This window comes from Dermacentor variabilis, chromosome 7 (assembly GCF_050947875.1).
Source record: "Dermacentor variabilis isolate Ectoservices chromosome 7, ASM5094787v1, whole genome shotgun sequence".
Taxonomy (NCBI): domain Eukaryota; kingdom Metazoa; phylum Arthropoda; class Arachnida; order Ixodida; family Ixodidae; genus Dermacentor; species Dermacentor variabilis.
The window spans coordinates 140,122,061-140,147,343 of record NC_134574.1 but is presented as its reverse complement, the minus strand read 5'-3'; the positions used below and the strand labels follow the sequence as shown (position 1 = coordinate 140,147,343).

General features: G+C 47.8%; 1 protein-coding gene across 1 annotated transcript; it reads right to left on the bottom strand.

The window, feature by feature from the left end:
* LOC142587171 (uncharacterized) lies at positions 1-24,563 on the bottom strand. Its single transcript, XM_075698057.1, has 10 exons — positions 24,501-24,563; positions 21,380-21,532; positions 18,899-18,985; positions 16,496-16,703; positions 14,127-14,274; positions 11,742-11,863; positions 10,299-10,419; positions 6,377-6,550; positions 1,748-1,885; positions 1-507 (listed from the first exon to the last, which is right to left on the bottom strand). Exons 4-10 carry the CDS (start codon positions 16,690-16,692, stop codon positions 346-348), a joined length of 1,062 nt encoding a protein of 353 aa, XP_075554172.1. The 5' UTR covers positions 16,693-16,703; positions 18,899-18,985; positions 21,380-21,532; positions 24,501-24,563; the 3' UTR covers positions 1-345.
* Between the last annotated feature and the right edge of the window lie 720 nt (positions 24,564-25,283).

Here is a 25,283-nt window from a genome sequence, read left to right as displayed (position 1 = left end):
CCAGGATCAGGCGGTGGCCAGGTGACCACAGTGTGACGTAAAAGACGGGGCGGACGGACAGACGGAGCAATCGACCTTAGTTTTACCGAGCTCATAACTTCTATCGCAGTACGCCGTGGCCTGCCACAAGAACTTATCCAGGCAATGTCAGGTATTGAGGCTTTCCGCCGGATTTTGAAAACAAAAGAACGTGGACTAGCTCTTCGTTATAGCCTTCTTTGAAGTGCACGAGAGGGAAAATGACAGTCGAACGTTGAAATGTAGAAACGTATTCCCCGTTTTGTTTATTGCCCGACGCCGTGCGATTGGCTGAAAGGAGAAGGGCGGTGGCGAAAGGACGGTGGTTCAGCCGCAATTACTTGGGCCCCTGAAATCATGGCAGACCCACTTCAGGATGTTGAATACATCGGCGCCGCATTTCTTCCTGACGTCGCCGAGGTGAACGTTGAAGAGCATCAATGCCATTCGACGACGGATTCGGCCGGAACTCCTGCGTGCCTGGAACATCTGCGTGAAGACAGCGCATCGCTCGGTTTAAGCCAAGTGTTTGCCACAAAAGAGCGCCTAACTGGGCGCATGCGCAGTACATCTTGAGTGGCAGTAACCCGCTGCCAAATGTGTAACGCTATTGTTGGACGGCGATTCTCCGATGGGAATATGTTCACTTGGCGGGTCTTGGCGCGCATCATCGGATCGCGCAGTGCTCTGTTGGGTCCAGTGTTCAATTCAAAAAAGACGCCGGCCTAATTCCACGTGCACTTTATTGTGTTTTGTGTTTAAGGTTTACCAGCACATCAGCTCGGTAAATCGAGGATGCGCATGCGAAATGGGTCACAAACATCAGGACGTAGTAAAACGCGCCACGATTCATGATTTAAACCGCTTTCAGCACATGGCGAAGTGTCGTTCAGGAGCTCAATCGACAGCGTCCTGCCTCTTGGGGAAGCAAATGGGCAACTAACGGTAGTACGATCGATTTCGCTTCATACGCGCGTCAACTTCACTGTTTAGTGCGGTTCCAGACACGCTTTTTATGGTATATATATATATATATATATATATATATATATATATATATATATATATATATATATATATATATATATATATATATATATATATATATAGGCTACCAATTGACAGTGTGCTCCCTCCCCCTTTTATCGCCCTTTCCCACCTCTTGATTACGTTAGAGCTTACACACGACGTCCCCCACCCCCTGCACATTCCTCCTCGCCCAGCTTCTCACCTTGGTTGCCCTAGAGCTAGCGCCCTTGGGCGCCTTTGCAGCCGACTTACGTAGAGCAATGTGCGGCCTCGTCGTGGGCCGGCAACGCTATTGCCGAAGTTCCACTGTAACGCGCTCCGACATAACGTTTTTTTAGAATTACAATGTGAAAGTTATTATCTCAGTTTGAGCCGCGAACAATATGCTAAATTGAATCACTATATATATATTGATTTTTTTTTTCATTTCCATTAGAATGATATGACGTGTCCCGGGTGATCGTCAGTCTCTGTAATTGTAGTGTAGCTACGCTTCTATCGTTCCCGCCCATCCGCTCTGGCGCACAAACCCCAAGCTCATTCTACGGGACTAAAGTGTCAAACATAACAGAAGCTTGGTCTACCAACATAACTGAACTTAGGTACGGTTCTTTGGAGTGTTCGTTTATGACTTTCCCCATCAAATTTGAAGCAAAGGAAACGTGGGTCACAACTAGACGCAACGCGTCGCCGCACTGACCTTTTCCCGTGTACTGGTGAAGTACTCCGCAAAGGCGACTTGATTCCCGCTGCTGTTGCGGATGAACGTTCCGTATATCATGTACGGTTTGTCAATATACTGCGTGTTCGGGTCTAAGGATCTCCGTTGGCCACAAATCTGAAACAAGGATAAGTTTATGTACACATCTTTGGCAGCTACAGGGCGTTTATAGGGTCTGTCCCCATAGACAACGTGTAAGTTGTTTGCTGACTGTATACCGGGTGTTTCAGTGAACGTTTTAAAAAAAAATGCATGTGGCAGGTAGCACAATTCTAGTCAATGAGCTGGTCTACTCGAATAGGCGTTACTTGAACAAAAAATTGGAATGCATAACTAATTAGCTATCAAAAATTCACTAATCTTGAAAAATAATTACCTTACATTGCAGTTCCAGCAATTCTAGCCGGGGACTTCGCAAGGCAGATTCACTTGGCATGAATTCTAAGAATGACACGAGTTTCGAGATATTAATTCCAGAAGTTTGCGGATAAATGCACTGGCGTATCATTTACTTTTGTGCTTCAATGCATGGAACGACGTTTCGTTATAAAAGTAATGGAACGGCACTGGTTTTTAGCACATATTTCCTAAATGGTGTTATCCACACAAGTCGCTTCAAGTGGATATGCCGCGCAGTCCCACGAGCTAGAATTTGTAAATTGCAACGTCAAAGTGCGCATGCTCTGTGTGATTGGGAATGTGTAGGATCAAGATTACAAGTTCGAACACTCACGAGCTGCTCCTCGGCGACCATCGGTGAGGAAAACTCAGATTAGCGAGGTGACATTGACGCCTACAATCTCTCCACAGAACTTTCTACACAACTACACTCACGAGCTGCTCCTCGGCGACCATCGGTGAGGAAAACTCAGATTAGCGAGGTGACATTGACGCCTACAATCTCTCCACAGAACTTTCTACACAACTTAATAGGCAAAAATCTGGCGCTGCGATCGTCCAAGTATACCATGGGAACGATGGGTGGTATACAGAGTTGTCTACAACCTTCATGATTCTGTTCTAGCTCCATTCATTCTTCTGGGGAGCTACTTATTAGGTTTGATGCTTCTCAATTTGAAACCATTTCTAGTTTTCTAAGTGGAGCAAGACAATAGTTATCGTATCCAATGCAATATTATTGTGAAATGTGGCCTACATAAGGCAATAGGGTGTTAATTATTGTAGCATATGCAAAATTATTGCGAATTCTGGCCTTCATAAGGCAATAGGTTGTTGAAAATTGTGCATCTGCAAAGTCGCAAAAGCAGTCCAAGGACACAGCGACGAAGTTCAGACAAATATATGTACTAGTCATCATTCTCATACTGACCTAACCACCATAATTGCAGCTCGCATTGACCCTAGTGCAAGTGTTCCGTCTAGCAATGCTTGTAGGAAACGCTGTGCATGGATGTGTTTCCTCTTGGTGCATATCCGTCCGTTCTCTCTTCGAATAGCGCTATTTCCTTCGTTTTCTGAGCAGCCACTGTGAGCGAACTCCGCAGAGCCCTCTGGTAGATCGAAGACACCTATATACAACTTTCACCGTGCTCCAATGGGAGCCGCCATGTTTGATCACGTGGTGATGCGTCCGTCGCTTGCCTCAGCTGGCCTTTGCTGCCTCCGATTTCAGAGGCAGCACAGGTGAGGCGCAGTAAGTCACCATTTCGGCGTTTGTCGACGTCAACAGAGAGGTTTATCTTGTCCGGTATTCGAGTAAACGCAAGCTGACGAGGCGTTGGGGCGGTGGTGTAAACAGGCTGCATCATGCAGACCGCTCCCGTTTACACCTCCGCCCCAACGCCCCAACGCTTGCGCTTACCCGAATACCGGACAAGCTAAGCCTCTCTAATGACAGCGCGAACGGCACTGAACTTTGGCCAAAGCATTGGGAGACATGTAAATGTCGCATATTCCTCGTTCCGAGTTCAATATGCCTTGTTTAACTTTCACTGCCGCATGGTGCGCGTAAAAGAAATTATAAAAACGTGCTTTCAAATCGGAAAAACTGTCATTCCTTAGCAGTTTTTTCTTTATTGATTGCCAATCGCTTGTAAGCTTCCACATTTTGGCATGTTTTTGATTCAGTAACTTTTTTTTTTTTGGTGCGATGTCGCAACATTATCTTTTTTTTTTATGTAATCGATCGTGGAAGTGTCAATTGCGTTGGATTTGTTTATGCCGCGCTTCGAGCACGAAACATCCTAGTTTAGAGGTTTTAGAGTACAGCTTCCAGAAAAGGCAGACACCTTCAGTTTCGAACATTTTTACGCGCCAAGTGGAAACCACTCATTGGTAGGCATACTGTCTAATGGTCGGCATACTGTCTAACGAATGTATTTATGTCTACTACGTGACTGTGAGTCTCAGTGATGTTCAGTGAATGGGGCTGAATATTGCTGGATAACAAAAAAAAACTATATATACAAGCGCCAGAGAGTGTTTTCCGGCAATCATATTTTTTCGCGAACTTTGCCTTTGATAACAAATACTTGAGAAAGGTTTCACTAGAGAAAAGCCTTGGTTTGAGTTATATAGTGGTTAGACATTTTACTCCTGGATTTGGCGCTACAATGAACAAGAACGAAGAAAACCTGACGGGTCAGTAGCTGCAGTGAACCAGAGCTAGCGGAAGGCCGTTTTAGAATAATGCACGCACCTTTGTTTCATGCTTTTATTGCGCACAAATATATATAAATTCTAGGCTCATTACTGCCGTCGGCGTCGCCGTCGCGATGATGTTCCGTGTAAAATCCAAAGGCGCTAACACCGTCGCCGCGCGCAGTATTCAGTATTTGCGAGTGAAAGCCTACTAGGGTGAGCCGACGATGGTGGCTCAATCTCGCGCGCTCAAGGGAAGACAGCTGGGAAGAAGGTCGCCGTCTTCCGTCGTGCGAAAGGCACTACGTGGGAGGGAGGGGGGTCGGAGGCAGAGAAGGGGGCGTTCCACTCCAGCAGCTGCTGCGCACGGCGCGGCCGCGCGGGCCCTATCATGAAAGTGATGTGTAATGGAGACAAAGTTCACCGAGTGCTGATAGCTTCGTGTGCGCTGTGTTGTCGCCGATTAGTATTGAGTTGAAGCGAGAGGCAGCACGAAGGTCACTTCGCTAGCTGCTGCTGCCACACTTCCCCAGTCCAGTGTTTCGACAGCGAGTTTTCGCGGTCATCGAGTGAGATGCGTTAATGTTTGCCTGTGCGCGCGTGAAACCATGCTTGTTAATTTAGTTACTGAGAGAACGTTTACAAGATTATGTGGCCGATGATACTACTATCCTTACTTCCTATAGCTGTCAACTAATTTGCTGTTGTAATCGATGCTTGGCCTTTCGGGCAACACTGCTACATTTTCATTGCGAGCACAAAGCACTGAGAGCCGATCACCTTTTAGCCCAAATATTTAGGCAAAGTTTTTATTTCACTAACAAGAAGCATCCTTAACGTGTACGCGTACTGCGTATTTAGCAGATTGTATAAAAAGAAAAAGGCGGCAGTTCCGCACCATGCAAAGGCGAATCATAAACAGCGAAAGCAAGTTTAGTGCTTCGCTTTAACTCCTCTGACAGTGTTTTACACGCGGGTGGAATACGGCTCACAAAAACACACGAGGCTGTTTTGCAGAACGTAACTACGTCTGAACAGATACCAGGCGTCTGAGAACGCTAGCGCCATGAGCGCCGCCGCTGTCGGCGCAGCTGGGCACAATACCGACGCTGCATAGGCGAGACTGATGGGAAACCGTGAGAATTAGCGGTGTGCGAAACATTAGATGCGTAAAGAGCACTGGCGTGGGTACCTAAGAAACTGTATCTCTTTAGTATTTCGAGCTCTAATATGGTTTCACTATATTTAATGATATAGAATAAAACGCATGCATGCATCATTGTGAGTCAATTTTTTTTACGATTGTTCTTCGCGTTCTGCAATGGCCACAATTCCGACAAAGAAAGTGGTGCAGATCATAAAGCCTTGTGAGAGGTACTTTTAGATATCTGTATTAAAGCATACAGCTAAAGCACATCGCGAAGAGCTTATGCGTACGTCGAAGCACCCGCTGACGACGATGGCGAAAATTCGCGAGGCGCAATAAAAGTGTGGGGTTTAGCGTTCTTAGACGACACAGTGGGTTATGAGCAACGCGGTAGTGCTGAGGTTCCCGATTTATTTCGACCGTCTGGTGTGCCTTAATGCGGGCCTAAATCCAAGTAGAGCAGAGTTTTTTGCATTGCACACCTATCGGAACACTGAGCGAACTAGTCGGTGCAAAGGGGGCTCGCCTAGGGCTCGCTGCTGCGTTGTGAAGCATCAAAGTAGTCTGCAGCTTGAATGCTGTTTTTGGTACACACCCAGACTTCGTCACCCATGGGCCAGACCAATACTATTCCGTAGTCTCTTTCTCTTTTGTCAAATTTCGTCGTACTGTTAAATTGGCTATCTTCTCAGCCTTAATTAGCTCGCAGGGCCGCTATACGTAAGGCCGCTCCGATTGGCAGAAGAAATGCAAACACAGCGTAATTGCACAAATCTCCAGATAAAGCACTTCTATATAGCTTATATAGCGCACGGCAGAGACGCACTATGTGCCACGAGATGGGGTGACGGTCAACTCACCGCGTCGCGGCTCGTCAAGGCCACGCCCGAGCACCTGGCGTAAAGGCTGTCTCCCAGGTTGTGGGCGTCCTGCTTCAGCACGTAGATCAACGTCGCCATCTCCAGAGACAGGCCGACCAAAATTTTCGTGTTGGCGTACGTAGAGTTGGCCAGCACGAAATGCCAGTGGCTCTCCTGCACAACCGCGCGCACGTTAGCAAAAGGTTGTGTCGAAGATCGGGGACATTATATATATATATATATATATATATATATATATATATATATATATATATATATATGGTGGTCCACGTAACTTGAGCCAAACATTAAAAAATATGCCCATGTCACGTACCTTGACGGAACCAAGGTAATGTTTGCCGTCGCTTGGAGATACTCAGATTATTATTTTAACGCGATAGCGTTAAGGAGCTCGTGTCGCAGAAAAGCCGGTGTCGTCGGCGTCGGTGTCGGGTGTCGGCGTCGGCGTCCGCGGCGTTGGCCGTGAGCGATAAATCATGGCAGGCACTTCATAAATAAAAAGCAACTTCCAAGATGGGCTGGGTGGGAATCGAACCAGGGTCTCCAGAGTGTGAGACGGAGACGCTACCACTCAGCCACAAGTTCGATGCTTGAAAGCGGTACAAAAGCGCGTCTAGTGAATGCGGTGTTGCCTTAGAAACGAGCCGTAGAAAGTTATAGTGCGGTGTATATCGGTAATTATGAGCATGTAACTTACAGAAGTCGCATTTACACGAATAGCGAAGTACGTTTCCGCTACATTTCTTCTGCGCTTACCACACATGCAGAGCCATCTTGCGGCAAACAATAGACCCCCTCCTCTCAATGTACGGCGCTGCCCCGACAGGTGGCGCGCCGCGCGCGCATTGGGGCTGTGCGCGGACAGGTGCCAGGCGCCTCGCGTCCCCGACTCCCTCTCCCCTGACGACGCTTCGCCGTGCTCCCACACGGGTTGCAGAATCAAGCGCCGTTCCTTTCTTTAGATTACTATCTATCTATCTCTCTGCCCGTGCCGATCACGACGTTTGGCTGGCGTAGATCGTTTCCCCCTCCGAGACACCGAGTTCTTTGCTTCGTTCCGTTTGTTCAGGCGCGCGTTTCGTTGCCGCGCCGAACGCTGCGTTGCTCGACGCTCACCGCGTGATAGGTGGGCGCAGAGTCCGATGCGGGGCGCCTCGTAAGTGATCACTGTCTGAGCGCATTGTCTTACACCCCTTGGCGGGTCGACGGCAACGCTGTCGCGTTCCACTCTTGAAGGCGAAGCTTAAGCGTCCTCCAATTTTTTTTTCATTCGGCATGCCTAGCTAATTAGTTCTAATTAATGAATCAACTTTTCAAATATTATAATTAGACGACAAGTGTCAGTGAGAAAAATTGTAGAGCAACATGAAAAACTCCCGATGCAGCTTTCTGTTACGCGATACGTGCTGCGTAAAAGTTTTTTTCAGAGCCTGAAAGAATCATGCGAATGCACGCCAAGTGTATCGAGCGGCCAGTCGCGCGGCAATTTTGCGTGCATTTGCAGGCACCTTTCACGGTCTGAAAAACACTTTTATGTAGCACGTATCATGTAACAGAAAGCTGTGTAGGGAATTTTTGATGTTGATCTACAATTTTCTAGGACTTGAGACTGACTCCAACCGAATAATGAATTTTATTAGCCCGACGTTTCGTAGCCCACTTGGCTCCTTCTTCAGGGGGTTGTTCTTCAGGGGGTGGCGGTGTGCAGCTTTTAAAGGGTCTTTTGTAAAGAAAGGAAAAGGGAGCACGGTAGGTGGGGAGACACTTCACAGACGGGAAGTTGGGGGGACACAAAAGGGGGGGGGCGGTGTTGACAGTTGCCGTGGTGCTAGGGGGCTGGGATGATCCGTGCTGGGGAGAGTGCCCGCGAGAGTGCCCTTGATGGGAGGCGGGGGTGGGGGAGGTTACAGGGTCGCGCCGACGTTCTTGTGTGCGTGAAACAAGCGGGAGTCTACCTGGCTGTGCGTTCTTTTCTTCTTTTCGTCATGTCGCCAAAGCCACGGACATACACCGAGGGTATGTTGTCCTTCACGCGGTTTATGTTACCCCCCGTATTCTGAATGTGCCATGACTCCATAGTAGTCTCTTCCGCGAGTTCGTCTCTGTTTGAATGATTTCAGTTTCCTGGAAAGCAATTTTGTGGTCGGCGTCTTCAGAGTGTTCAGCGACGGCGCTGCGAATTCGGTTGAATGTTCTGACGTCGTTCTCGTGTTGTCTGGTCCTTTTAGATTTTTGGCTTCCCCGATGTACGACGCCGGACAGTCGGCACAGCTGATTTTGTAGACGACGCCTTGAGCTTTTTCTTTAGGTGGACGATCTTTTGGTTTAGGGAGGAGAATATTGAAAGTGTTTATCGGTTTGTGCGCCACTTTGAGGCCTTTTTTTAATATTCGGCTGAGCGGCTGAGTACGGGACCGACACTCGCTTCTGGGGTTGGAGAGAAGTCAACGGCTGAAGGTCCCGCAGTTCGTTTCTTCTGTTTTATTGTCTGGTTGTTTTTCGAATGAAGCCATCTGTGTAGCCATTCCTCTTAAGTTCGTTGAGAACCATTCTCTTTTCTTCCTTTTGATCCGATTCCGATGAGGAATGAGTTTCGGCTCGTTTGAATAAAGAATTTACAACAGACACCTTGTGGTTTGCCCGATGGTCGGATTGGAAATGAAGGTAGCGGCCTGTGTGGGTTGGTTTTCGGTAGACTGAAAATTTTAGAATGCCGTCTGTTCGTGTTACTTGTACATCTAAGAATGGGAGCGATCCGTTCTGTTGGAGCTCATATGTGAACTGTATATCCGGGTCTATGGAGTTTAAGTGTTTCTGCAGGTTTTAGAAGCTGCACACCGCCACCCCCGGAAGAACAACACCCTGAAGAAGGAGCCGAATGGGCTCCGAAACGTCGGGTTAATAAAATTCATTATTTGGTTGGAGCCAGTCTCAAGTACTAATTAATTTCCCAACCATACAGGCAATTATGTCGAAATGTATAGCTTCTAAAGTTTTCGCATTGACTCTTTTCACCTGATTATATTTGAGAAGTTGACTAAATAATTAATTAAGAATAACTATCTAATTAGGTGGAATTAAGAATATTATTGATTATCTCCAAGGGGCGACAAACAACATTACCTTGGTTCTCTGCCGATACGTGGAATTTGCATATTTTTAACGTTTCGTTCAAGTTACGTGGGACACCGTGTATGGCAGCCCAGCGTTGGGTTGTTCCGGGCGTTAGGATTTCCGAATCGTGTCAAGTACCAATACAACAGCAGCTACCGCTTGGGGATACATTATCTTTTTTTTTTCATTTGGCCCAACTAGATAACTAGTTCCAATGAATGAATAAACTTCTCAAATATTATAATTAGATTAAAAGCGTCAATGAGAAATTGGGAACACATTGGGAGGCCCCGTTTTCCCCATGAACATTCCCTTAATATTTCTTATGGCTACGGTTAAAAGGAAGGTCGAGAGGCGCTTCTTTTTAATTTTTTTCTCATTCCCCCATAATTCAGGGTGAGGAGAGAAGCGAGAGCGTAGAATACAGCTGCACATCTTTCGCCTAAAACCCCTTAAACTTCGTAAAGTAGCGGCACGCTTTGAAGAATGCCTCCTCCTCCTCATGCGCTCTGGCCGAGGCCGACGCCGCGTCGCTATTGGCCTAATAGCATCACGTGGGCCTTCGCGCCGTGCTTCAGCGCCATTTTTGCCCGAGAAGCGTCTACGGAGTGGCGAGGAGCCAATGTTGGCGCCGTTGCTACGTTCGAGCGGTGTAGGCGGCGCCACAGTCGAGGAGGGAGCGTGACAGAGAGGACAAACGAGGAGGAGTGAAGGCGGAACAGGAGAGTGTCGCTAATTGTTTAAGGGGCTTTACTTTCGCCTGGTCACAGCGTCGCCCCGTACCCACCAGGCTTGGGAACCTTGGCATGTGGGTGAAGAGGACATTCGGCGGCGCGGCGTAACAGTTGTTGTCGTCCTCCATCGAACCGACCGAAGATATGGCGATGACGGCGTCGACCGGGAACGTACTGCGGAGCGAGAGTTCAAGCATACAACGCTGCTTCAACCACAACACGGACTCCGAGATCGGGCGGCGCGCACCGCGCTCGATCACGGGGGACTATATGAAACATACATTGAAGCTGCACGTTTCCAAACACAAGGGGACGCGGCTCTCGTTAGTGCATATAAGGGCACGTGTATCTTAAGAAGTATGCATAACTGCTACGCGTACAGCCCCGTTGCAGTTATCTCCGCTTCAACAATTGTGGGTTGAATGACTGATTGTGAGAAATGTCGCAGCGACGAGCTCTTGTAATTTCGGCCGCTTGCGGTTGTTTACCGCACAAGAAAAGACTGCGGACTGCGCCACTGTGTTTCCTTTAAAATCTCGCCGAAGTCTCCGATCGAACCCTCAACGTAGCGTGCCATATACAGCAGCAGCATACGCCATACGCGCTAAACCACCCGAGCTGAGAACATTCGCTCCCCATCGCTCAATTGGAGTGCCGATTCGTCAGCAGAAAACGTGGGACAGAAAAGATGCCTTCGAGAAATAATCCTGCTTTTCATAAAAAAAAAAAACGGAGAGGGGGAGCCGCTACAGGGGGGGGGGGGGGGGTGACATGAAACGTACGTATTAGTTATGCATGGAACCTAAATATCTTTTTTTGCACTGCATTCTCACTCTCATAAAATGTTCAACACATTTGGTACATGCTTCGAGGACCACAGTGATATGCAACCTGTCACATTGATGTCATAGGTGCCCTAGTGTGAGCGTGCTATCCAGAAAGAGAGGAAGTGTTTGATAATAATTTTCTCCGCTAAAATTCCCCCTTTTCTCAGCCGAAGCGCTTTAAAAAATTAATATGCCATTGAAAACTACTTTAGTGCATTCTTCAATGTCCGTTTTAGGTTGCGTAGACGCGCCCGATACTTAATTTATGGCACGATTATGATGGTCAAACAATTCAATACCATAATTCAAGTTCACCGCTACAGTGAACTTACTTCAAGTAGATCTTGTTATAAAGGCTGATGTTGCGAAAGATAACTTTAGTACATAGTACGGCGAAATCAGCTCCATCAAAGCGAGAGCGATTTTAAGTTCTCATAAGCAAGACGACCAGGCTGAACTATAAGGCCAGTTCTGTCTCGATAACAGAAAAAAAAAAGAAAACTGCAGCAATTCCTGGACGTCAGGCTCTACATGTACATTGTGGTGTTTGGTCCGATTGCAATACTGCATCATTCACACATTTGGTCGCGCTGCCACCCGTTGGTGAGCCCCGAGAAGTTCGTTTGTTACAGTTGCTACGGGAACCATCAGCAGAATGTCAGCACTTACTTGACGACTCGCTCGACTACTTGGTCGTACTCTTTCATAAAATGCGGCTCGCTGTAATCGTATATTCCAATCGCGATGACGGTCCTTCTATCTGGATCAGTGCCCTGGAAGTCCTTGAGAGCCTGTAGAATCGAGAGAAGCCATGTGATCTCACATCATCTTTAGAAAGAAGCATATATACATGCCTGCCCCAACGCACTTGTTGAAATAAACTTCATGCGACGGCTGCAACGTTGATTCCCACCATGAAATGAAATGCTGTATACGCAAAAACGCACACGTTGCGTGCAGTTTTATTTTATTTCTAGGTTTCGCACAAGGAACTGCTCACTTTAGCTCTTGACCAATCGCAGAAGTTTTGCGTTAATTAAATAATTTTCAGGGGTTTTACGCTCAATAACCACGATTTCATTATGTGGCATGCGCCAGTGGGGGGACACCGAGTTAACTTTGACCACCTGGGTCGAAATTGTACGTTAACCCAATGCAAGGTACGTAGGCGTTTTCCTTTTTTGCATTTCAGCCCCATCGATATGCGGCCGCCATGGCCGAGATTTGTTCCCACAACCTCGTGGTTATTAGCGCGACGCCGCAACCGCTATGCTACCAAGGCGGGCAATAAAGGCGAGGGCGCATATTGGTCGCAATGAGGTTATTTGGGGGCAGCTTATTGCTCCATTGCGTAAATGCGTAGACGACAGAGCCGGTTGCCGGCATAACTGTTGCGGTAACATAAATGTGTGTATAAGCGGATTCTTTATAAGTGTATTGTCCTTGGCGCAGAGATTCGACTGGACAAGGTTAGCCAAGTCCCGGAATATTTGCCAAAAAGCATCGCTTCAAAAAGAATATAAAAAGAAAAAGTGGTAGGGGGCTCAAGATTGTGTGTGGCAATTATTGCTGAGCATGGAATTAGTTTTGGTAAATAATGAACGATAAGACTACGAGGAAACGGAGGTACAATGGTCATGACGTATCAGATGGATCGAATCCATTCGATGGGCAAAACGGTGAACAAGGCACGGGACCGATGACAATGAACGAAATCGAAACTATACTCGCGCACATTTTGCTTCTGCGGCAATGAAGGAAAAGCTACGGAAGCAAAGCGAATGGTGTGACGGCGCTCCTGAAAATTGTTTCATGGATTTCCTCATTAATTCGCGTTCGCTTAAGCTTGGAAGCGGAAAACAAGTGCCTTAGTGAATAGAGTGCTCGCGATAAAGAAAAAGCGTAAAATACTCCACTCAGTGTTATATTTGAGCTTTATTTTATTTTTATTTCGTCTTTCGTGTATTGACGAATTCTCAACCATCACAGGGAACTGGCTACACTGATTTAGTTAGTACTGGCTCCGAGAAAACAAATGAGAAAGTGCTTTCATACTATGCCGAAGTACTTGGTTCAGTAACACACGTGCAGAAACTCTGCCGCTGTAACTTTCCTCTATTGCCACAGATAGTTGCTCGCCTTCAAGGGAAAAGTTAATATGGTGTAGCGTCGCAGCTACAGATACGATAGGGCAGAAAGGGGTAGTGCTGGGGAAAAAAGTGTCCCTGACATTGGAAAGCATATGTAAGGAATGAAGTCGCTCCGGCCAAACGCTACCGTGCATCGCCTGACAACGACACAACGAAAGCTTTCGCCGGCCAAGCGTTCCGGTATCGGACCTAAATGGTCACTTTGCATTTCTTTTTTGAAGCTTCGCCGTGTAGCCGCTTGAGACGTTATCAGACCATATGATCTAATCAGTAGCTGCTACTGTCAGCTAACCTTATAGCTAGGCATCATATGGCGCAGAAATTGCAAGGAAGCGAAATAAAGAGACTAGTCGTGACGCTGTCGTCACGAAGTGATGCCTCTCTTCACGACACGAAGCGATGCCTCTGATCGAACGCTGCCTGCTCCTCAGGAGTACGCATGACACTTGGCCTACGCATTTCAGAGCCGGAGAGAAACTGCTGCGCGCGCGCTCGGCTGCGACGGTGCGCAACCAATCGCGCGCCTCCCTTTCTTCGCGCATGCGCACGGGGTGGCGCTCAGGAGTTTTTAACGTATCGGCGACAGATGGACGGTCAAATCGGCTAGCCAAACACAGCTTCGCTGTATTTGGCTAGTCGATTCTTGCGTCGTCGTCAAGAAAGCCGTCGTCATTCCGCCATGTTGATAGGCGACCTTGGTAAGCAAGCGCCATACCAAAGTGGGCCGATACCGGAGACAGTATATTTAGAAACAACGGAAGTCTCCGAAATTTCAAAACGAGACTTCAGGAACACGGTGTGTCGTTACATTGTTTCAATGCTACCGTCGACAGTCGCCGTGAGATGGGTATTGTCGAAATCTTTTTTTCAACTTACTACTTATGCACCTAGTGTTGTCACTCACATTTATAACAGACTTCATCGAGTTCACGACTACTTGAAGTTCACTGGGCTTCCTGACGATATTCAGCAAACCGTAGCTCTGGATGTTTTTCACGGCCAGTATGGTTAGATCGTTTCCGGCATCAGTTATCACATCTGGTGTGATGTGCCTGCAAGAGAACGAATACCATGGGTGCGATGACTCTTGGAGCTCGGTATCTACATAGACAAATCTGGATACCGGCACTATGCGAGCTCTCACCATGCTCCACTATTTTAGCCAGTTTGAGAATGGTGGGTTGTTTTTGATAGGATTTCGTCTCGGCAAAATTTGCTTTCTGGCTTCAAGTACCCCCTTGCATCTCATTAATGATCTCTACACCAAGTCATAATGCAATTGTTATGTATGGAAGCGTAAGGTTGACATTTGCTTTCAGTGCTGGTTTGTGACGAAATAACCGTAGTGAACGTTGCGGATATATAAGGTGTCATGGAAGGAGCTCCAACTTCCTTTAAGTGTAGGAGATTTTGACATAAGCGGTCTCCTTGCAATGTGACGTCAACATGAAGGCATAAATATGAAAATATGTCATTGTATCTACTTTTTCTTTTTTACTGAGCGCATACTACACGAACTGTTGTGGTCCGAGGAGGAGGGCCTTCAGCCGTATAGAAGACTATGAAAACAAAAAGACAACGTAGCATTTTAAAAGAAATGGAGAAAACAAAATAACATATACGAGACAATATATTTAGCAGCTACGAAATTGACACATCATTTTGTGCACAAAATCATTAGCATCAAGGATACTCTCAGTAAGTCGTTGCAGTAAGAAACAGATTCAGGAAAGAAAATACATAAATGGGCGTTTGTCCTTGCGAAAATCGGTGCCAATTCTGTATATTTAGTGTGTCCAGTTATCCTAATGCTCGGTTTTGCTAACGCCGGGTAATATTTCAGATGGGACAGTAATATTCAAACAATTATTAATGGAAATCAGACCAACTTTTCCACGGCGAGTCAATTGATTGATTCGAATACACGACTTGAAGACCGCCATCCGCCTTGTTCACAACTGATTCCAGACATTTCAGAGTTTTACGCTGCCAACTTGTACAGTCTAGTGAACTTCAGTGAATTTCACAAGAAAAAGAACCGAAACTTAACCGCTGAAGAGCACAAGTGCCATGGCATTAGCAGTCACCCATGAGTGACGTGACTGTTTTTGCCTCACTGCCGGGCGAGCGTGAAACGAATGAGATAGCGGTTGGATAGGACGCTCTTTTGATGCGTGTTTAGAGACCTGTAAGCGATGTCTCATTCTTCTTTTTTAAAGGTGCTAACATATTTACATTGAAATGCTTTGTCGACTATATCTGGAAAAAAATTCAACAGGGGTATTTGGTAATACAATAATGAAGCGCCGTAATGTGTCCTAGCCATTTTGTTGAGGTCTGGTAGTCCGTTCTCATTTGCAGTGTTCTACGAGACGCTCGTTTTCTGTCACAACTGTAGTTGTGCATCGGTTGGTAATTCTTTGCGAAGTTTACATTAATTAGTATGAAGCATTAGAAGGAAGAGTTCCTAAGACGGTTCCTGGACTCGCTTTCTTACACTGAACGATTGCAGTTGCAGAAGGCGGGATAATATACAAGTATACGAATAAAGGGAAAATTAGACATCCGCTCAAACGTAGCCCATTACTACAATGGAAACCCATACGGGTTCCTCGAAAGAAAATGCCTCGCAGTTAAAGAAAAATTCGTCCTTGTCCAGGACTCGAAGCCGGGACAACCGCCCTTCCGGGGCAGCCGCTCTGCCATCTGAGCTAACCAGGCGGCAGCAGATGGCAGGGCGAAGTCGAATTCAACGACAACTCGAAGCAAGGGCAAGAGTTTGACGTAATAGTTCTGCGGAAACCCGCAAGGAGGAGAGAAGTAATGTAGTGTACTATAATACATTATACTATATTACACCGCCCGCTGGAGAGAGGGACATTATAATGTCCCTCTCACCAAACAGCTACGACCAAGCGTTGCTTGTGGATGTCTTATCTCTAGCAGCAGAATAAAAAAAAAACACTTTCTAACGAACATTGGCCCACATTCGTCTCCTAATTGTGCTACCCGTAATGTTTTCTGTACGTCGGGTCTATGCATAGGTTCGTCGGCTATTCCATTTTGCCTTGCTTGATAGTCGCGCCGTTGTTGTAGTCGACGTGGGCGCTGCACAATGCGTCCTCTCTAAATAGCGGCGCATGAAAGACACTTCCATAGCAATTATAAACCGCTAAAGGCGCAACCAGCGCCGGATGCTCCCAAGCTTGGCGGTCAGCGCCTCACAGAACATTGAATGGAAAAATACGTTCCGTGTAATTTCGGAAGCCTTACCGGTGGTCGAAGGAGATTCCCGGCTTCATCTTGTTGTAATCCGCGGCCTTCTTCTGGAAAAGCTTCCAGCTGTTCTGCTCTAACGAAGCCACTATCTTTCCGTTCACGACGACCACGTCGGTGTAGTACAGGTACTGGCAGATGCCTTCGGGCGGGTACATGCTCTCCATCACGGCCGCGGGGCCCACGGTGCACATGATTTCTCTCACTGAAATGAGACCAGACAGCCAGTCGTTCGTACGACGCGATTATTCGTAGGATCAGCCGCACGAGAAATATGATAAATCTCCGCACACGTGTGTTCGGCACTTGATACCGCGCGAGAAGAGGCTTCGAACAAGAATTATTGCTTAGGCTGTTGAATACCGGAGAATTGTGTCGTAAGCTTGTTGGACATGTTGTTGGTATGACTGGTCGCGTACGACGGCTTGCACTGCTTCTATGCAAACGAGTTTACTTGTCGGAGTTGGCAAACACACAAAAACCGCCTCAGCCTTCGGACGACACCTCGTAAAGATGCCTGCTTGGAACCCCTTCGAACCTACCGGAAGCTTTCTGAAAAGTTGCCGCACGGGGTTTATAGCGGACATCCCCAACAGCCGCGCCGCTGAAGCAGAAGACAGCCAGGCGAACGACCATCGCGCTTGGACGTTCGGCCGTCGCCTGGGATCGATGCGGCCGTTGCCGCTCCACCGACCTTACCACCTGCGTTCTGTGTTAAATGTGATCGCGGACGCCTTTACGACGACCTCCACGTTTGTGGTGACCGCAAGGGCCGCAGCCTTCTACGAGGTGACACGCTGCCATGGATGACTAACTGCAGTCCCAATTCATCCCGCCTCTACCGCCATCCTGGTCCCACTACGTCGGCTCATGCTTGCGCAGTTCGAGGTGGTTCTGGAGCTAAACTTAGCATGAATCGAGGAGTTCAAGCGCGAGGTACTCTTTTACGGTCTTTCAATTGGCCTCGCAGACCATCTTGGATTGCCCCCGCCCGGCCTGCAGCCCTACGACGAGCTGCGAGGGGCAGTGCTGAATTTCTTTGGTGCTGCATGCCGCCCTGCACCGGACCTCTACTCGCACGTCCCGGGTCCACCACTGCCAGTCGAACAACCCGGACGGCTCCTCATTCAACGGCCACCTGGTTGGGTGTCAGTAGCGCAAATAGAGGCCAGCCTTTGGCCGCGGAGCTCCATGCTGTTTCCTGTACATCGGACCGCACCAGTCCTTCCGCTCCTGCTGTTAACCAATCAAGCGCTTGGACTCTTTCCGCTCCGCTTTCCGAGTCCCTCTCAGCGCACGCCAAATTGCGCCAAGGCTCACTGGGGACTTCCGACTGCACGACGGAGAATCGCGCCAGCACAACAGCGCCCCACAATAAGATGTCTTTAGACCCGATGGCACCTTTCCTGCTCGATTCCGCGTCAGCATCACATTGCATGGGCGTGTGCAACAAGTATTTTCGTTTTCTCCAGTCACAAGCCTTCCAGAGGACCCCGACTGCCGTCTCGTCTACTACTCCACGTCAACAAGTCGAGAAAGGAAATCTGGGCTGCACTGTCGCCGCGCCATGCGTGTTCCGACAGAAGCTCGGCATCGACGAAGGTGACGGCCACATCGTCAATCACGGCTCCTTCTCGTCCCTGTTTCATCGCTCTCCGTCGACACCGTCGGAAGATCAGCAGCAACAACGCAGCCAAGCACGTCGCCTTCCTACCCAAGTCAAACAGGCCTGCACGAAATTTGCGTCTCAGGGTGAGGCAGCACTCGACTGTGCTTGTCACGAACGACGCCTCAGTTGACTCCCCGTCTAAACGCACGCTGCCTCTCGACCGGGCCGGTCGCCGCCGCCGCTGCTGTGCTTGCCACTTCGACTTCCCCCAAGGAATGTACGAACGATGGCATGGCTCGTCGGCCGCCGTCGCGTCTTCCTGCGGGTTGTTGGTGCGACTATTCGCAAGACGTATTAGAAGGATTTTACCCACACGTTTTACTCCTAAAATGATAAACATATGTGTATTACAACACACGACTTATCAGAAAGACGCGTTCCTAGGCTGCAGGAACCTGAGGGAACCTGGCGGGACTACATTGTTGGATGTGGTCGTTGGCGTGGTCCTACGAGGGCTCAGATTGTTTTAACGCACACGTGTTTGAACGACCTGTACTTTAAAGCGCTAACAGCCGGTGAAAGAATGCATGGTACGGTCCTGTGCAAGCCTATACCTTGTCATGAGAATGTGACAGACCACCGCGACTGGCCACACAGTATACAAAACCCCTTCGAGTTTGTGTGTGGTACTGTGCCGAAAACACACCCCCATGTCGTTGTTCGAAACACGAAAATCTGTTTGTTTAGGATCGTAGTGAGGTTTTGTGAGTGAGAACTCGAGCATGCCTTACCTTCCGGCCACGGGGTCGTCGGCGTGGTAGTTGGGGGTGCACTCGAAACCGTGGAAGGCGTAGTCGTTGAGGCCGGCGGTGGCGCTGCTGTTCGGACAGACAAAGGCGACCTGTGAGCACAACGTTAACACGCCGCGCTGCTCTATAGCCAGACGCACAATATGGAGCGCCTCGTGACCACCCGGCTCGGCGGAGCAGTGGCCTGGCCTCTATTTAGCAGCTTACCACGCGAGGTCGCAGATTTGAGTCCCGGCCACGTCGGCCGAATTTCACGGCGTCAGAATGCGAAATCGTCCGTGTGCTCAGACCTAACTACCCGTGAAGGTGCCCTGAATGGTCAAACTTAATCCGGAGCCCGCCACTGCGACATTTCACAACGCCAGTGTTGCTTTCGCACGTTAAGATAAATAAATAAATAAATAAATAAATAAATAAATAAATAAATAAATAAATAAATCCTTGCTGGTGTTCTTTCTCATAGTCGACCCTGCATGTACGAAAGGCTTGAACCGCGTAATTAGTATTTATCGAAATGGAACATAATCTTCGGAAGCTAGCAGCGCTAAGAACGATACTAGACAAAAGGACACAAAGTTGATAAAGAGACATGCCCCGCCTTTGCTCGCGCACGCGAGATCGAGCCGCGTTCGCAGACTCACCCTCGCACGCTTTCCCTCGCACATACAGCATACGGCGCGCGGCGAGGATATTATCGCTACTGGTCTTCATACGGGACCTCACGGCGACGCTGACGGCAGAAACGCACCTGGAATGTCCAAATAATTGCTATCGCAATAATTAAGTCCTGAATCAAAAGTACGCTTCCAACAGTCCCGAGAGTTTAAGTTTCTCTCTGAAAGGCAACACGTTTCATTAGCATCGGTCATGGGGTTGTCTCGTAAAAGAATTTCTGCATTTTACATGTAATTGATTAGATGGCGTGGGAGCTGGGCCAGAGCCAAAGTACTGCAGAATAAAGCGTACAGTTGAAGCCCCATTTCGTAAGCTTCTGTTCTGTCTATACTCCTGCACGAACGAGTAACTTTTCAGTTTTGGCATACTTAGGATTCAGCATTTTAAGCTTTTATTTTCCCAGGATTCACCGCATTGTTTTCAGTTTTTTTTTTTTTTTGCCTGGTGCTTTTTTCTTCGGCGAATGTATTTTTCCCGATGAACTGCAATCTGTTTTTATCACCGAATAGTTGCCCCCCGTCTTCCACGATTGCAAATTGCTTCGTGTGCCGTCCAAATGGGAATTAAGAGCCGATATGACCCCCGTAATGCTGGCTTTATTAAATCCCCCCTTTTTTTTGTTGGAGACGTGAACTTTACGAAATATACAGGACCAGCGCACGCCTTGGAATCTACGTAAAGTGAACCTCTCTGAAAAGCGTTTAATAAAACATGCTGCAAATTTGCTCATTTCTATTCCTTGGCCATTTGGCGTAAAGGAAACCGGCGCGTACAAAATGTACTTTCACGCACCCGTTCTACGCAGTCATGAAAGACGCGGGGATCATCTTAAAAGAGCTATAGTCGCCGTTGGCACAATCGAAGTATGCTCGCCATTGTGGCCAAATGGTTACATTATTGAGGCGCTGTGCTCGCGAGGGCTTAGGTTCTATGCCACAATCGCACAATTAATTAAATTATCTTTATGTGCGAGCTATTCCGGAAGGAAGCAGCAACACCGAGCAGCCACGTACGGTGGGATAAGTCTGAGAGGGTCCGAAAGGGAAGCTTTACTTTAGTAATTTAGCCCTATACCACGTCACAAAAATGCTGCTGACGCGTGAATTATCAGTTGATTCTTTTTTACTGGCAGCTAAAGTTGTATGAAGAGAAAAAAATAATACCCTTCTGAAATAAACAAACATCTCTCATATTGGAGGTGTAGTGAGTGGCGGAATTTTAACATTAAGAGCGCGCTATAGGTATACTTACGCAGGTAATATGGTTACGTATTACAGGCACGCCGAACTGTAGCCTGAAATAATGAAACCTGTGACGGAGTGTTACGCGGTCGCGTAGAACTATCGTGCACGTTCCTGGCCTCCGAGATCAGGTTGCGCTCGCAGCGCGCCCGACGCCTGATCTCGAAGTCCACGCTGTGTTACATTCTCGTGTTACACTCTTTGTCCTTCTGGCTGGAGAACCGGGCTAGGCTGCAAAATCTCTGCCCCAGTTACGTCGGCAAAAAAAAAAAAAAAACCTCCAGGCAACGGGTGATCAACACTAAGGAACCTTAGTGTGGAGTGCCACGATACGCTCACTACATATGAGCATCGAGGTTGCCCATTAAGGCACCCTGTTCTACAGCTGTCCGAGGCTTCGGTGTAAACCGGTACTCCGCAAACGGTAATACATCAACGGAAGAGGTAAACCTCCTCATTTTTTATGACTAAACCTACCGGCGATCCCTGTCACGAAAGCGGACGCAATTTCAAGTTTATTCGTTTATTCAAGTAAAACACCATTTACCGGTTAGCGGGAGGGCGGTAGATGCGGTCTCGTTCCCAGGCCGAGGAGTGGTTGGTGCAGCTTCACTGCCTCCGATGCTTATGAAAACCGACGCTGAAGGAGGTGGGATTTCGTCGACCCCGTTGGCAAGTTCGCTGTCAGTGTGGCCGCCATCTGCAGGTGACCGAGCAAGTACGCGTCATCGTCATCCTGGCTTAGCGATTAGTGCATTGGGCTGCTGTGCTGGAACACAGAAGATGGCTCCCGCCATTCGTCAAGCATTTCTATACAGCATTAGACGCGCGGACATCACGCGCTTTGAAGGTGTCCATCAGAATATTCGAGGTGTGGCGAGCCTACGCGAGCGCTTCACATGGTGCTCGATATCGCTAGTTTGTTGAGATCTGCGATCGGTGTTAGAAGCATCACTTCGATAAATTAGAGTGCGCAAAGTCACCCGCGACGTACGCACGCGCAGATGTCGTGACGTCAGAATAATCACACTCTGGGTGTGCTATCGCATGCTAAGTTAGCGGTGCTTAATTATAGCCTAGTTTTATTCTTTTGTAAATTTCCTTCTCGTGATCAGGGTTCCCAGTGTCTAATTGTCCTAGATAAGCCTATTGTTTCACAGACCATTAAGGCTGACTACGAATCGGGAATTCCCGTTCTCTTGCTTGAATATTACTTTTGCCTTCTGCATATCAGTTTTAAACCCTACTCTTTTACTTTGTCGGCTCAGGTCCTAAATCATTTGTTGCCACTAATTCCCATCGTCGTTGAACGGGACAATGCATTGCTTTGTATTGCTTCTATTCAGAAAATTCTGGTATTCCATTTTTTGCTCATCTGTATTTCGCACACACCTTTCGAAGTTTTCTCGGAATGCTTAAGTGTTTTGCGTTAAGCAATTCATGGTATAACGTCATTTTCAACCAATTACCTGCCGCAGTTTCGACTGTGCCTGTCGACAAATCTAAACAATGTTCAGTAAATTACATTCAGCATGCGTTGCCTTGTTTAGTGAGCACACATTTTTTTTTAAATGATCTGAAAATGATGAGTTCATATTAATCAGAGGATCAGCGACGCTAATTATTGTCATAAAAGGATCCTACAATAAGGAAGTAACCTAAAAGATGGTTAACATATGAATCTGCATTGTTGTTGTCAGAGAGAAGAACCAAGTTCAGGAAAGTCGACGCCTTCCCCACCATGAGGACTGCGATATCAGGCAGGCAGTGTGCGCTGACCCCGCGCAGACATTATCCTCCAGTGATCGCAGCATTAAATTTCAACGAAAAGCATGGTCTTTGGTTCCGTAACTGCTGATAGCATGGCACTCACATGCCTTCAAAAGCAGCAACACTAAAGACAAGTACAGAAATGGATAGCCACGTGACACCATATCTTCACTATATCTCCTTGTCGTAAGTGTTGCGAGTATTAATGTATCATTGCCAACTAACTCAATTTAACATCGCGTTATGTACAGTATACTCGTAATGTCGCTCACCGCTCTGCAGTGACCCCGCTATCAGGAGAACGACCAGCGAGATTACGCCAAGAAAAAGCACAATGGTGATCACGACGACGCTCAGTCTGGCTGTGGACCCGGTGCCCCTACAAGGTAAACGTCACACGTTACACGGCCCCATCTTGTTAAGGTCGGCACTCCCGTAACTACGCCCAATGTATCACGTGCAGCTCAATCGAATGAGGGTGGGCCTGACGCAGGGGCGTATCTATGGCCTGAAGTAGTGAAACAATGCTTTCAACTCGCTTAAAGCTAGCGCTCACACGACGGCCCCGGATGCTTGATGGCACATGTCATGCGACGTCGTGTTTTGTGCCGCACGAACGGGTCCTCCGCGAGCAGACCCGTTACAAGCGATGGAAACGAGGTCAAGACAACAGGATTGGAGCTGCCCTCGCATCAAAACTGATGCCTTAGACAAATGCCCCACGTGCGACTCTAATGTTGCGATTCGGTCCCTGATATATTCCCCGACTGAATATTGTCACTCCGTAGTGCAGTTGAAGAATCAGTCGCACACCGAAAAGTCCGAGTTGATTAGACTCTTCGTTAGGCGCTCTGACGTCCTAAAACCACTAGAAAAGGACAGAGATGACGTTGAGCACAGTCGTCGTTGGTCGAAATCTAACCTCGAGGCCAAAGCGCATCCGCTATTTATACTTGCACTGCAGTACATTTTACAACAATCACTCACGTTTCTATTCGAGAATATACTATTACATTTGCTTCGCGCGCAGTCTGATTAGAGAAGTCGCACTCGCTATGGAAACCACGACAACATTCAGGATTTTTCGGATGGAGTAAGCGTCATATTGCGTCGGGCGACAATTCGATAACCGCGACAATGCAGCGAGCATCAGTTGGCGTTAAAAGCGAAAACTATGTATCCGCCCCTTGTGTCAGGACGTGTAGTACATTGAGACTTCTATTGGGTCCTTCTATAATGTCCCTTGAGACTCGATCAGTTGATCGAGACAGTACTTACTCCGAACTCGATGCTGAAAAAGAAGTGCATAAGACAATGAAGCGTGTGAAGCCAGTCGGGCTGCGGCCAATAATTTACCTTCAAAAGTGGTTGAAATTGATTTTGAAGCATGCAGTGAAAGGTTTGACGGGTCCCACGAACTGTACTGGACAGTTGACTCTGGGTAATACACGTTTCCCATACTTCTCGAGCTGTTGTCGGTCCTGCTGTGTCGAGTAAAGGTTGATTCGTCGCAGAAGGCAAAAATCCGACGCTGCTCGGCTGTCTCCACAAGATGCTTACGATTGTTTCGAGGAAATCTTCAGTTCTTAAGGAAAAAAAGAAGATAACTAAAGGACACGAATAGGACAAGAGGCCGAGTACGGCTGTGCAAGATCAAGTCAGGTATGATGATGAACATGTAAGCCTCTTCATGGGGCTATACATGGACGAGGTGAAGTCTAGTGGATTTACAATGTCAGAAGACGAATTCAGGCCAACAATAACTGGACTGACCCTTCAAAGGGACAATAATGCGGCAGCCTATGTTGATGCGTTCTCGACAGATGCAATGGCTCTTCTAACCTCGTACATGGCACAGCAAACATGCCCACGGCTCGAAAATATCAAGCTGTACGTACCTTACAAGGCCTGGACGAAGACGCCAAACGAGCCCGGATGAGTGTTGCAGCAGTGGAAGCGCGAGACTGCTATGATGACGATGATGATGATGATGAACATATAGTGTCGTGCTGCCATCTGGCGCCATAAGTAGCACTCACCGTCTGAGGTTGTTGTTCTACAGTGCCCGCTTGATGGGGCCCTGACCTCATTTCTGTGAGTTTGTACGTACTGATTTCGGACAGTCAGGTACGAGCCACTGACCTCCACTAAAATCAGTCGTACGAACACGCCACCCGTGTATTTGCCAAAGGCATGATGTCAACTGTCCACGAGAACATATAGAAGACAATGAACGCCATGTTGGCTAGACTGTTTCGTCGGAAGAAGGCGCCTCTGCCTCCATTCTCTTCGCGCCGAGTTGGCCTTTCTCCTGGACTCTAGGATTGCCGCCGTCTGGCTCGGGCGCGATGCTACAGAACCCTTGCCATGGTGCGTACCCACTAATAGGGTTTGTCAATTAATTATGAGGCGGAGGCAAAAATGCGCCAATTTGATACACAGGGCTGGTTCAGCGGCATCTTCTTGTGTATACAGTGCGGGCAACCGGAAATCATTGACGACTTTCTCCTTGGTTGCCGAAGCTTTTCCCTAAATAAGAAGTCTGCTCGAGGTCGCTATAAACAAGCTTGGCGTTAGCGTAGACACCCCCGCCCCGCTTACGTTTGGAGCTTCTACGTTGGGGTACAGCCACCAGAATGTATACACAGGGATGAAAGAATTTATTCTCGACACCAATCGGC

Coding starts and splice junctions, on each gene's coding strand:
- LOC142587171 (XM_075698057.1), bottom strand. CDS start 16,692: ATGTGCACCGTGGGCCCCGCGGCCGTGATGGAGAGCATGTACCCGCCC. Junction 11,864..14,126: donor CGATGAAGTCTGTTATAAAT/GTGAGTGACAAC, acceptor TCGATTCTACAG/GCTCTCAAGGACTTCCAGGG. Junction 1,886..6,376: donor CCTTGACGAGCCGCGACGCG/GTGAGTTGACCG, acceptor TCCTTGTTTCAG/ATTTGTGGCCAACGGAGATC.